The sequence below is a fragment of the Pseudophryne corroboree genome, chromosome 7 (genome assembly GCF_028390025.1).
Source record: "Pseudophryne corroboree isolate aPseCor3 chromosome 7, aPseCor3.hap2, whole genome shotgun sequence".
Classification (NCBI taxonomy): domain Eukaryota; kingdom Metazoa; phylum Chordata; class Amphibia; order Anura; family Myobatrachidae; genus Pseudophryne; species Pseudophryne corroboree.
In genome coordinates, this window is record NC_086450.1 from 508,275,525 (window position 1) to 508,289,036 (window position 13,512).

The 13,512-nt window shown below is 46.7% G+C and overlaps 1 protein-coding gene across 4 annotated transcripts in view; it reads right to left on the minus strand.

Annotated features, from left to right (window-relative positions):
• Positions 1-13,512, minus strand: part of SH2B1 (SH2B adaptor protein 1) — a 43,126-nt gene that overhangs the window by 2,056 nt on the left and 27,558 nt on the right. The window contains exons 2-9 of one of the 4 annotated variants that reach the window (XM_063935412.1): positions 11,800-12,638; positions 4,030-4,131; positions 3,426-3,517; positions 3,213-3,322; positions 2,827-3,015; positions 2,459-2,670; positions 2,196-2,367; positions 127-226 (exon numbers count right to left, since the gene is read on the minus strand). In XM_063935412.1, the coding sequence (XP_063791482.1) occupies positions 127-226; positions 2,196-2,367; positions 2,459-2,670; positions 2,827-3,015; positions 3,213-3,322; positions 3,426-3,517; positions 4,030-4,131; positions 11,800-12,612 (1,790 nt within the window). In that variant the 5' untranslated portion in view covers positions 12,613-12,638. The remainder of the gene's footprint in view (positions 1-126; positions 227-2,195; positions 2,368-2,458; positions 2,671-2,826; positions 3,016-3,212; positions 3,323-3,425; positions 3,518-4,029; positions 4,132-11,799; positions 12,639-13,512) is intronic. The other 3 variants (XM_063935410.1, XM_063935409.1, XM_063935411.1) reach the window with 3 other exon arrangements.

The following is a 13,512-nucleotide window of genomic DNA, read 5'->3' on the forward strand; positions in this document are numbered from 1 at the left end:
ATATGCATAAGATTCCCCCCCACCCATAAACGCGGGTGTAACACCTTTCTGGGAAGAAATTCCCAGCGGGAGGGATCATGGTAAAGGGAACATATGGGGGCATGGATGGTTGTAGTCAGCACTTACATACAGTCATTCGTTCCAATGGAGATGGGATTTGATGGTGACTCAGGGATGCGGTGGGGAACCTCACACACGGTCGTTCTACTGTCAGCCCTGTCTCGGCCTGCAAAGAACAGACGGGGCCCAATCAGAGAAAAGGATGGGGAGTAATGCATGTTGGGGGGATGGGGGGGGGGGGGGGGGAGGAAAAAGCACAGAGGTCTCCACCACTGCGAGTAGGTTTTGTCCGCAACCTCTAAAAAAGTGGCCACTAAGGGCCACAGATCTGCCCAACAGGACCAAACCGGACACCCAAAACCTACAGGCAAACGTCAAGCACATGAACGAACCATGCACTTGTATTACAGTCATATATTGCTTCAGGGTAATATATAAACACTTGGATTATTCGATCTGCCTCCTACAGCCACTCAAATGCCAGGGATGACCAAATTCAAAAGAGGGGGGAGGAGACAGATTCAGCAGCAAATCTAGTAATCGGGGAAAAGAAAAGTCCGGCTGATGCCGTGTTTATTTTAAAAGCCAGTCACCTAGACAAATCCATTTAGATGTTTTAAGGAGAGCAATATAGTTTTAAGTGCGTCACAATACACCTGGGGTTTTCAACTCCAGTCCTCAGGTACTACCAACACGTCATGCTTTATATAATTATCCCATCTGCTTCCACAGACAGAAATCCTGAGAACATGACCTGCTGGGAAAACTTGAGAGTTGAGGTTGAGACCTCTCCAGCTTGGAGCACTTTTTCTAATGGATGAAGAACCTCAAGAGAGAAAGTGTAGAGTCCACGGTGCTTCATCTATTAGAGAAAAAGATTTTGGGACATGTGATCAGTGATCCCTCTTTTTTTTATTTGCACCTTAAAGGTGGGCGCAGCGACTAAACCAAGGGCATATATATATAGGACCAGCTAGAAAAAGGAGCTATTTTGACATAACTGCGGCAGGCAATGTGTAGTAGCTGTAGGGGCAGGTTATGGTAAAGATCTAGTGGATCAGATATTTCTGAATACATTGATAAAAGACTACTCTCAGAAACTATTACATCAATTATTTCAGGCGGAGAGCAATGAGTGTATTAAAACGGAGCTCTCGGATTGCCAATTAGCTGAAAGATTCCCAGAGGAAATAAAGATTGTATTATTAATAAGCAGAGGATGTTGTAAAGATTTGTCCAGTGGTCGTCCCAATGAAGTGTTTGATTGTGAGATAACCCAGAAGTTCACCTGATGAAGTTGTGGGTTATTCCACAATGAAACGTGTCAGTGAGCTACTCAGGGAATCTCTCGGAACCAATCTTTACAAAATCCTCAATTTAGTAAGTAGCCAATAAAACCCCCATATGAGTGGATACTGTCCCAAGGTGCTACAAATTGCACCAACTGACTGACCACCTCCCTAATAATGTTCTGACTATAGGAACACTGACTCCAGTGAAAGTGAGGATGCCGCATTAGAAGTTAAACAGACAGCGTATCCAGTAACCCCCTTTCAGGGCTTCCCTCCACCACAGGGGCCCAGACCATGACTGGATGTTGCATGTTATTTTACTTGCATTTGTGTTACTCCAAGTGCACTCAAGTGAAGAAAACAAACACAAAAAAAAAAAAAAAACACTTTCCACCTTCAGATGACTTTCATTTTCCACAACTTTTACCAAGTTCAACCCTTTGCTTCCTCTCCTCCTCTGCTTTTCAGCCATGTACTTATAACATCATCCAGGTATTTTAGGTTCCCTGGGATAAGACAGAGCTGTATACCGTGTTCAGAGAGCTGTTACAGGTCACGCCAGGACATTAAAAATAAGTAAATCCTCCAAATGCTATAAAATAAAGGCTAAAAAGCACAGAGGCAAGATAAAAATATATCTATTAACAGCTGTGGGAAGATACAAATAGGCAATAAATGAAAGTCATATGAAGGTGCAGCTCTATTCTTAGGGAGTACATGTTATTACTATTTAACCCTTTTAGTATACTAGGCAGGTCTGCACTATGTTTTGCTCAACCTGCTGTCCTTCCTTCCTTCCATTCATAAGGAGAGAAACTGAAGCGATTTCAGCCCTGTTCTTACCATGCAACCTCTGAGAAGACACCACGTAGCTGATGAGGGTGACATCGCTTGAGCCCCCAGACTCTAGAGGGATGGGGTGTACTCGGAAGTGTTCTAGCATGTCAAAGATGGTCTGGAACCAGAGGTGCTGGACCCGACACTGGCCATCCTCGTTCAGGGACAGACGGAGGTGCTAAAAGGGAGAAGCATCACAGGTAAGGAGCATAGGAGAAAGCTCACAGCACACAACGCAGTAAGGAAGCGGCTCTGGATTCCGGACTCACCTTGGCTTTGCCCTGGAAGTTAAATGTCAGCACGTACTCTCCTCGCCGGGTCTCGCTCTGCCGCACCAAGAAGACGCCATGGCTGTTGGTGCCTCCTGCCAACACAAGCTGTGCGGCTTTGAGACGAGACAGGGTGCCGTGGAACCACTGGTATTCGGACAATGGGTGCTCCCCATCTCCAGGATCTGGCTCTCCTTGAAACAGGAATGAAGCTGGAGAAAGGGTGGAAAACGGTGTAATAAATGCAGACAGTATGGAAACCCCTTCCCCCCCAAAAGAGGTCCCCACAGGCCGACTGTTCTATTCCCTTCTGTAGTACAAACTTGTGCTTAGCAACGGGATCTTTCCTTCTGCTTAGAACATCATACCTGTCGTGTCAGGTGTATCAGGGAAGGAGGTGCTGATAGAGTTCTGGGGTCTCTCCACCTCGTCGATGGGGGCTCTTGGTGGCAGCTCTGGTGGGAGGAGCTCCATAGAGTCAAAATGTGAGGGTGTCATGGAAACGGAACTGGGCGAGATGGAGGCCGAAGGCCGGTCGGAAAGGCCTCCGTAGGCTCCTGTCCATGCACAAAACGACATGGTCATGGGGTGTATGCGTGACAGACTTCAAACACAGGTCATGCCACCCTTCTCATGCTTCGCCCATCCTTTAGAAGCGCTATCTCCATATTACCCCAAAACTTATCCTAAAGGAACATAGGGAACATGAAGAAGGAGAAGCCCACCCAGGCTACAGGCGGCATGAGAGACCTACCTTGGCAGAGCTGTTCGCTGCTCTCTGTGGGTATTAGAGGTAGATCCCGGCTGGGCATACTTTCCGAATGGTTAACGTGTGGAAGGTCTGAGGTGTCGACCTTGTCCCTGCTGAGGAAAAGGCACAGGTTACTATCGGAAGAGAGAAGAGAAACTGTAATCCAATCAGGCTGTCATCTGGAAGAGAGATGACTTCACAAATGGTGAGGCTTACCTGGACCTCATGCAGTCTTGTATGTCTGAGAGCCATGACCTCATCTGCAGGGGGTCTACTGATTCCAGGATATATTCTGAGGAATTCTCTGTCTGGGGGAACAGAGAAATGATCTGTTAGTATCACGGGGAGGGCAGAAGGTTCCACAATCTCTGGATGGGGGGGCCAGGAAAATAAAACAGCCTGTGATTTGCTGTCCCGGCGCGATACAGCTTCCAGTTTTGGCCTAGAACCTATTTCCATTTCAAGCTGGAACAAATAACAAGCCGCCCAGAGCCGTCCAGATCTCCCAAACATACCAATAACCCAAGCCTTACATCTCATTCTCTAGACCTAGTGACCAGATCAGGGCTGGCGAACATTGTGCATAATTCAGGAGCCAGCTAGGGTAATTCATTAATATAATCAGAAATGACTCAAACACGTTAGTTGCTGGTAGGAAAACATCTCCTGGACTAGATAAAGTGAAGCGGACCGCGGATTACTAAATATTGATAGGGCTCCGTTCTAAAACCTGGAAATCAGTAGTCTGTAAACGCCTGGATTCAAACTTAGTTCTCGCTCTCACCACGCGCTGCATTGTGCCTGTATCATTAATCCTTACCTTCAACACAAAAGTGTTTTCCTTGTCTGGCATCTCCAAGGGGGTTGTGGTCCGTACGTCAGCGATAGACGAACAAAGGATGTTGACCCGTGGCTTGGTGGCCTGGAAATAAAACCCCTTAAGTTATAGAAGCTGCACAACATGAAAGAAAGGTCAGTACAAGTTTCTGAATTGTCAAGTTGTGGGAAAAGGGAATGGGAAATCTACTGCACTAGTATTAAAGTTTGTATATTTTCAAAATAGAATGCCCCTTTATGCAATATATTGCCTAATAACTGGTCAAGCTAGGGGGGTGCATGCCACACATTATATTGTTGCCAATATAAGAAACTGGTTTCAAGGGAAAGGGAAGAATTGGACTTGGTGTAGCGCACTCAAACAAAATATTTATATCTAAAATATAACTTTTATTATTATTTTTATTTAAAAAGACAAGTACTGTGAAATATTAAAATGTATAACGACAAATGTGAGACAAAGTGCAACATATAATGTTAAAAACCCACACTCTCAAATTCCACTGTGCTGTGCAATGTCTTATATATATATATATTAGATATATTCCAGGTTCTATGACCTTTATGTATCAAATAATTGGTGCTGTCAGAATGTAATTCTAATATTTAGTTAGGTGCAAAACTTGCCTGAGTTTTACATCAATATTACATTATTTCCTGTGACTGATCTGCTGGATACCAATTTACTTCTAATGATACTGCTAAATTGTCCAGTATATTCAGTATATCCTTCTTGGAGGATAACTTATATATAACTGTATGTATGTTCCAATATATCCTTTAGTAGGACCTTCATACACCAGTTCCCAAAAGACAAGGCTCCCCGCTCTCAGTCTTAGCTGTCAGCGCACTTTTATTCTATCTTTATGAACCATACATGTATTGCTGTATTGATGGCTAATTGATATTCTCAATTTCTACAGTCAGTGCTTTAAACTGATTTGTAGACAAGAATTATTTAGCCTATAATAATAAGAATTTACTTACCGATAATTCTATTTCTCAGAGTCCGTAGTGGATGCTGGGGTTCCTGAAAGGACCATGGGGAATAGCGGCTCCGCAGGAGACAGGGCACAAAAAGTAAAGCTTTAGGATCAGGTGGTGTGCACTGGCTCCTCCCCCTATGACCCTCCTCCAAGCCTCAGTTAGGATACTGTGCCCGGACGAGCGTACACAATAAGGAAGGATTTTGAATCCCGGGTAAGACTCATACCAGCCACACCAATCACACTGTACAACCTGTGATCTGAACCCAGTTAACAGTATGATAACAGCGGAGCCTCTGAAAAGATGGCTCACAACAATAATAACCCGATTTTTGTAACTATGTACAAGTATTGCAGATAATCCGCACTTGGGATGGGCGCCCAGCATCCACTACGGACTCCGAGAAATAGAATTATCGGTAAGTAAATTCTTATTTTCTCTATCGTCCTAGTGGATGCTGGGGTTCCTGAAAGGACCATGGGGATAATACCAAAGCTCCCAAACGGGCGGGAGAGTGCGGATGACTCTGCAGCACCGAATGAGAGAACTCCAGGTCCTCCTTAGCCAGGGTATCAAATTTGTAGGATTTTACCAACGTGTTTGCCCCTGACTAAATAGCCGCTCGGCAAAGTTGTAAAGCCGAGACCCCTCGGGCAGCCGCCCAAGATAAGCCCACCTTCCTTGTGGAATGGGCATTTACATATTTTGGCTGTGGCAGGCCTGCCACAGAATGTGCAAGCTGAATTGTATTACACATCCAACTAGCAATAGTCTGCTTAGAAGCAAGAGCACCCAGTTTGTTGGGTGCATACAGGATAACAGCAAGTCAGTTTTCCTGACTCCAGCCGTCCTGGAACCTATATTTACAGGGCCCTGACAACATCTAGCAACCTGGAGTCCTCCAAGTCCCTAGTAGGCGCAAGGCACCAAAATAAGCTGGTTCAGGTGAAACACTGACACCACCTTAGGGAGAGAACTGGGGACGAGTCCGCAGCTCTGCCCTGTCCAAATGGACAACCAGATATGGGCTTTTTTGAGAAAAAAACCACCAATTTGACACTCGCCTGGTCCAGGCCAGGGCCAAGAGCATGGTCACTTTTCATGTGAGATGCTTCAAATCCACAGATTTGACTGGTTTTAAACCAATGTGATTTGAGGAATCCCAGAACTACGTTGAGATCCCACAGTGCCACTGGAGGCACAAAAGGGGGTTGTATATGCAATACTCCCTTGACAAACTTCTGGACTTCAGGAACTGAAGCCACTTCTTTCTGGAAGAAAATCGACAGGGCCGAAATTTGAACCTTAATGGACCCCAATTTGAGGCCCATAGACACTCCTGTTTGCAGGAAATGCAGGAATCGACCGAGTTGAAATTTCTTCATGGGGCCTTTCTGGCCTCACACCACGCAACATATTTTTGCCACATGTGGTGATAATGTTGTGCGGTCACCTCCTTTCTGGCTTTGACCAGGGTAGGAATGACCTCTTCCGGAATGCCTTTTTCCCTTAGGATCCGGCGTTCCACCGCCATGCCGTCAAACGCAGCTGCGGTAAGTCTTGGAACAGACATGGTACTTGCTGAAACAAGTCCCTTCTTAGCGGCAGAGGCCATAAGTCCTCTGTGAGCATCTCTTGAAGTTCCGGGTACCAAGTCCTTCTTGGCCAATCCGGAGCCATGAGTATAGTTCTTACTCCTCTACGTCTTATAATTCTCAGTACCTTAGGTATGAGAAGCAGAGGATGGAACACATACACCGACTGGTACATCCATGGTGTTACCAGAACGTCCACAGCTATTGCCTGAGGGTCTCTTAACCTGGCGCAATACCTGTCCCGTTTTTTGTTCAGACGGGACGCCATCATGTCCACCTTTGGTATTTCCCAACGGTTTACAATCATGTGGAAAACTTTCCGATGAAGTTTCCACTCTGCCGGGTGGAGGTCGTGCCTGCTGAGGAAGTCTGCTTCCCAGTTTCCATTCCCGGAATGAAACACTGCTGACAGTGCTATCACATGATTTTCCGCCCAGCGAAAAGTCCTTGCAGTTTTTGCCATTGCCCTCCTGCTTCTTGTGCCGCCCTGTCTATTTACGTGGGCGACTGCCGTGATGTTTTTCCCACTGGATCAATACCGGCTGACCTTGAAGCAGAGGTCTTGCTAAGCTTAGAGTATTATAAATTTACCCTTAGCTCCAGTATATTTATGTGGAGAAAAGTCTCCAGACTTGATCACACTCCCTGGAAATTTTTTCCTTGTGTGACTGCTCCCCAGCCTCTCGGGCTGGCCTCCGTGGTCACCAGCATCCAATCCTGAATGCCGAATCTGCGGCCCTCTAGAAGATGAGCACTCTGTAACCACCACAGGAGAGACACCCTTGTCCTTGGATATAGGGTTATCCGCTGATGCATCTGAAGATGCGATCCGGACCATTTGTCCAGCAGATCCCACTGAAAAATTCTTGCGTGAAATCTGCCGAATGGAATTGCTTCGTAGGAAGTCACCATCTTTACCAGGACCCTTGTGCAATGATGCACTGATTTTAGGAGGTTCCTGACTAGCTCGGATAACTCCCTGGCTTTCTCTTCCGGGAGAAACACCTTTTTCTGGACTGTGTCCAGAATCATCCCTAGGCACAGCAGACTTGTCGTCGGGATCAGCTGCGATTTTGGAATATTTAGAATCCACCCGTGCTGTTGTAGCAGTATCCGAGATAGTGCTACTCCGACCTCCAACTGTTCCCTGGACTTTGCCCTTATCAGGAGATCGTCCAAGTAAGGGATAATTAAGACGCCTTTTCTTCGAAGAAGAATCATCATTTCGGCCATTACCTTGGTAAAGACCCGGGGTGCCGTGGACAAACCAAACGGCAGCGTCTGAAACTGATAGTGACAGTTCTGTACCACGAACCTGAGGTACCCTTAGTGAGAAGGGCAAATTTTGGACATGGAGGTAAGCATCCCTGATAGGAGGGGTAATTTGATTATCACCTGCTGGGAATACAGCTTGTGAATTGTTTCCCATACTGCCTCCTTGTCGGAGGGAGACCTTGGTAAACCAGACTTCAGGAGCCTGCGAAGGGGAAACGTCTCGACATTCCAATCTGTACCCCTGGGATACTACATGTAGGATCCAGGGGTCCTGTACGGTCCCAGCGTCATGCTGAGAGCTTGGCAGAAGCGGTGGAACGCTTCTGTTCCTGGGAATGGGCTGCCTGCTGCAGTCTTCTTCCCTTTCCTCTATCCCTGGGCAGATATGACTCTTATAGGGACGAAAGGACTGAGGCTGAAAAGACGGTGTCTTTTTCTGCAGAGATGTGACTTAGGGTAAAAACGGTGGATTTTCCAGCAGTTGCCGTGGCCACCAGGTCCGATGGACCGACCCCAAATAACTCCTCTTCCTTTATACGGCAATACACCTTTGTGCCGTTTGGAATCTGCATCACCTGACCACTGTCGTGTCCATAAACATCTTCTGGCAGATATGGACATCGCACTTACTCTTGATGCCAGAGTGCAAATATCCCTCTGTGCATCTCGCATATATAGAAAATGCATCCTTTAAATGCTCTATAGTCAATAAAATACTGTCCCTGTCAAGGGTATCAATATTTTTAGTCAGGGACTCCGACCAAGCCACCCCAGCTCTGCACATCCAGGCTGAGGCGATCGCTGGTCGCAGTATAACACCAGTATGTGTGTATATACTTTTTATGATATTTTCCAGCCTCCTGTCAGCTGGCTCCTTGAGGACGGCCCTATCTATAGACGGTACCGCCACTTGTTTTGATAAGCGTGTGAGCGCCTTATCCACCCTAAGGGGTGTTTCCCAACGCGCCCTAACTTCTGGCGGGAAAGGGTATACCGCCCATAATTTTCTATCGGGGGGAACCCACGCATCATCACACACTTAATTTAATTTATCTGATTCAGGAAAAACTACGGTAGTTTTTTCACATCCCACATAATACCCTCTTTTGTGGTACTTGTAGTATCAGAAATATGTAACACCTCCTTCATTGCCCTTAACGTGTGGCCCTAATAAGGAATACGTTTGTTTATTCACCGTCGACACTGGATTCAGTGTCCGTGTCTGTGTCGACCGACTAAAGTAAACGGGCGTTTTAAAACCCCTGACGGTGTTTCTGAGACGTCTGGACCGGTACTAATTGTTTGTCGGCCGTCTCATGTCGTCAACCGACCTTGCAGCGTGTTGACATTATCACGTAATTCCCTAAATAAGCCATCCATTCCGGTGTCGACTCCCTAGAGAGTGACATCACCATTACAGGCAATTGCTCCGCCTCCTCACCAACATCGTCCTCATACATGTCGACACACACGTACCGACACACAGCACACACACAGGGAATGCTCTGATAGAGGACAGGACCCACTAGCCCTTTGGAGAGACAGAGGGAGAGTTTGCCAGCACACACCAAAAACGCTATAATTATATAGGGACAACCTTATATAAGTGTTTTCCCTTATAGCATCTTTTATATATTTCTAACGCCAAATTAGTGCCCCCCCTCTCTGTTTTAACCCTGTTTCTGTAGTGCAGTGCAGGGGAGAGCCTGGGAGCCTTCCCTCCAGCCTTTCTGTGAGGGAAAATGGCGCTGTGTGCTGAGGAGATAGGCCCCGCCCCTTTTTCGGCGGGCTCGTCTCCCGCTCTTTAATGGATTCTGGCAGGGGTTAAATATCTCCATATAGCCCCCGGAGGCTATATGTGAGGTATTTTTAGCCAAAAAAGGTTTTCATTTGCCTCCCAGGGCGCCCCCCTCCCAGCGCCCTGCACCCTCAGTGACTGCCGTGTGAAGTGTGCTGAGAGGAAAATGGCGCACAGCTGCAGTGCTGTGCGCTACCTTAAGAAGACTGAGGAGTCTTCTGCCGCCGCTTCTGGACCTCTTCTTGTTTCAGCATCTGCAAGGGGGCCGGCGGCGAGGCTCCGGTGACCATCCAGGCTGTACCTGTGATCGTCCCTCTGGAGCTAATGTCCAGTAGCCAAGAAGCCAATCCATCCTGCACGCAGGTGAGTTCACTTCTTCTCCCCTAAGTCCCTCGTTGCAGTGATCCTGTTGCCAGCAGGACTCACTGTAAAATAAAAAACCTAAGCTAAACTTTTCTAAGCAGCTCTTTAGGAGAGCCACCTAGATTGCACCCTTCTCGGCCGGGCACAAAAATCTAACTGAGGCTTGGAGGAGGGTCATAGGGGGAGGAGCCAGTGCACACCACCTGATCCTAAAGCTTTACTTTTTGTGCCCTGTCTCCTGCGGAGCCGCTATTCCCCATGGTCCTTTCAGGAACCCCAGCATCCACTAGGACGATAGAGAAAATGAGGTTCATAATCCAGTTTTGCAAGGAAAATCCAACTTTACTTGAAATTGCATTCTGCGCTCTCAGTCTTAGCTGTCAGTGCTTGTGGATATTCTTCCACCTACTTAATTTGCATGTCCAGATTCCTAATATCAAGTATGGTAGTCTTCCTGTAAATGGGAGCCCGTCTATCACTATATAAACTTTAGCAGTGATGTCCAAAAACTTCCTTATAATTTTCTAATATCTCTGTTAATTGGTGCTCTCAGTCTATGCTGTCAGCACTCCTAATAACATAGGGGGAAGTATTGTATGAAGAAAAATAGCTCAGCACAGTGGAATTTGAGAGTGTGGGTTTTTAACATTATATGTTGCACTTTGTCTCACATTTGTCGTTATACATTTTAATATTTCACAGTACTTGGCTTTTTGAATAAAAATAATAATAAAAGTTATATTTTAGATATAAATATTTTGTTTGAGTGCGCTACACCAAGTCCAATTCTTCCCTTTCCCTTGAAACAAGTTTCTGAATTGGCCACTAAGGGGTGTATTCAATTGTGGTCGGAAACTGCCGTCTTCTCGGAAAGATGGCAGTTTACCACTTTTTTAGGAAAGAAACTGTTCCGACCTATTCAATCCTTTCCGACAAGTTGGCAATTCTGACTTGTCGGAAAACATGTGGATCGGCGGATTAGCCACAGATCCAAGCGTTTTGTCAGATACCGCAGCCAAATCCGACAGGTTTTGGCCCCGGTTCCGACAATGTCAATCCGACTTTAAAAAAATCATTAAAATCACTGAACACGGATATGTCGGATCCTTTCCGTCGGAAAGGATCCGCAATCTATTGAATAGACCCCTAATTGTCCAATTTACTATAACGCCTCCATTTCCCTCTCAATGAGAAGAAACGCACAGGTCCAGAATCCTAGACGCATTGGTATACTAAGGGAAAAGCCTGCCATTGTGTGCACTTATTAGTAGGGTTGCACTAAATTTTGGGGGTCAAGCAAGCCGCCACTTTGTAAAAATATACCCCAAGGTGTCAAAACTGAAGCAGAAGCCACCAGAACAGATCTCGGCGGCTTCCACGCGTCAACTACAAAAGGCAGTTCCAGCCAATGGATGTGTGAGCACATCTGGCTACAGTAATAGGCAGATAAATGAACAGTGTTAATAGAACATGCCCTTTAGATTATAAACATCTCCTAGCAGGAGAATTAACCACTCATCAGGCCCCAATGAAGCTGGTATCTCACAAACGTTGAAGTCCTAGACTCCAACCAACCAGAGCTAGCGGAGGTTTAGTGCTTCTAGCAATCCATGTTTTTTGTTCCCCTCCTCACATAAGACGATAATAAACCATGGGAAAGGTTTACTGAAGGCAATTAGCGCTACACATTAAGTAGTAAGACAAAAATGGACAATAGGGAAAGAGATCAACGAACCTTGGGAGGAATGTAGAACTCCAGCAGATAGCGATCACTCTCAGCCTTGCGCAGGAGTAGCCGGCACTTTTGCCATCGGGCCCGGCTGCTGCTGTTGACCTCCTCAGCCACAACGTAATTGAGAACTCCCTCACGCCTCACGTCGCGCAGCTCAGCCCTGGGAGCAGGCGGCCTGCCTAGCCGCAGCTTCTCAAACCTGTGCGTCCATCTTTCTCCTCCGGCCCTGCTGGCTGAGGAATTGCAGTTGCTGTTGGCCGCCGTCTCCTCCGTGGGAGACTCAGCCGAGCTCCTCCACTGCAGGATCCCCCGGACGCTCCCACGCACGCTGCGGCTCACGTTGCGCAAGGAGAACCGCTTCTTCAGACGTGGCTTTGTTGTGGCTGAAGAGGTGGAGACATCCTCGGAGCTATGAGACTGGCTGCTGGACAGACCAGACGTGATCCCAGAGGAGTCCTGCCGGGGCTGAGTCTCAACCGGGGAGGCCAGCGAGGAGTCGCTGCAGGTCTCCGATAGGTCCCTGGTGGAGGTCTGAGCTCCTGTGAACGGAGCAATGCTGCAGCGAGTGGGAGAAGGGCCGTCGGCAATTTGCGTCTTATTCACTTCAGTTTCAAAGTGCTCCACAAAATGCTCCGCAAACCGTCTGGAGAAGCTGCTTTCAGCTCCCGGCGTGGCGTACTGCGGATTCTCAGTCAGGAAAGCCCGGAACCGATGGGCGAAGTCAAGAGCAGCAGCATGAGCGTGAATTTCACAGAACTCCTTCCAATTTGGTGAAGGAGAGGAGGAGTGACCCTCCAGGGGCAAGCTACCGTTCATCGTGGGGGCATCGGCTGGATCAGCTCCTAGATAGAACCAAAAAAAATAAAAAATTTAAGTCAAAGATAATTATCAATCCTGTGTATTCGTAAACAACACTTGCAGACAGTCTACACAATAAGTCATCAAAACAAACATCCGGTATAAAAGCAGGACAAGGCAATACGATGTGACATGTGACAGAGGGTAGATGGCCCTGCTCGCTAGAGCTTACCATAAAGGATAATGGATTTATGCAAAACCGTAAATTGTTCCTGGCACACTGGACTAGAAGGTGACCCATTCAGTGGGCAAAGCTCGTCTATGGCATGGGGCAGCTGTGAAACCCTATAAACATCGTTACAGGACTTGAATAAATTATATATAATATGGTTATGCCCTTACTATGTCCAACATTTCTAAAGAACAAATGTTTGGGAAATAAATTTGTTTTAAATGTTTGGCAGATTAATGGATGAGTCCATTAATAAATATGTGGCAGCTCCTGCTAAAATAAAGAGGAATTTATCGGCTGAGGAGAGAGAAGCACTCATTCAATTGCGATCTTACAATGACATAGTCATCCGGCCCGCCGATAAGGGTGGGGCCATAGTCATTTTGGATATTGAGTACTATCGTCAAGAAGCTCTGTCACAACTGGGGGAGGAAGGGGTGTATTGTAAGCTACAGGGTAATCCCGTTGTTCAATATCAGCAGGAGCTTTTTTCAATTTTGGATAAAGCTCGTGACGATGGATATTTACCCAGCAAGGTGCACAAGGCTCTATGTGTTACCCACCCTAGAAGCCCATTGCTATATACGATACCCAAGTTACATAAAAATCAAGTCAGCCCTCCGGGGAGACCTATAATCTCGGCAAGAGATTCGTTATATCAACCAGTGTCACAGCTTCTAGATTCC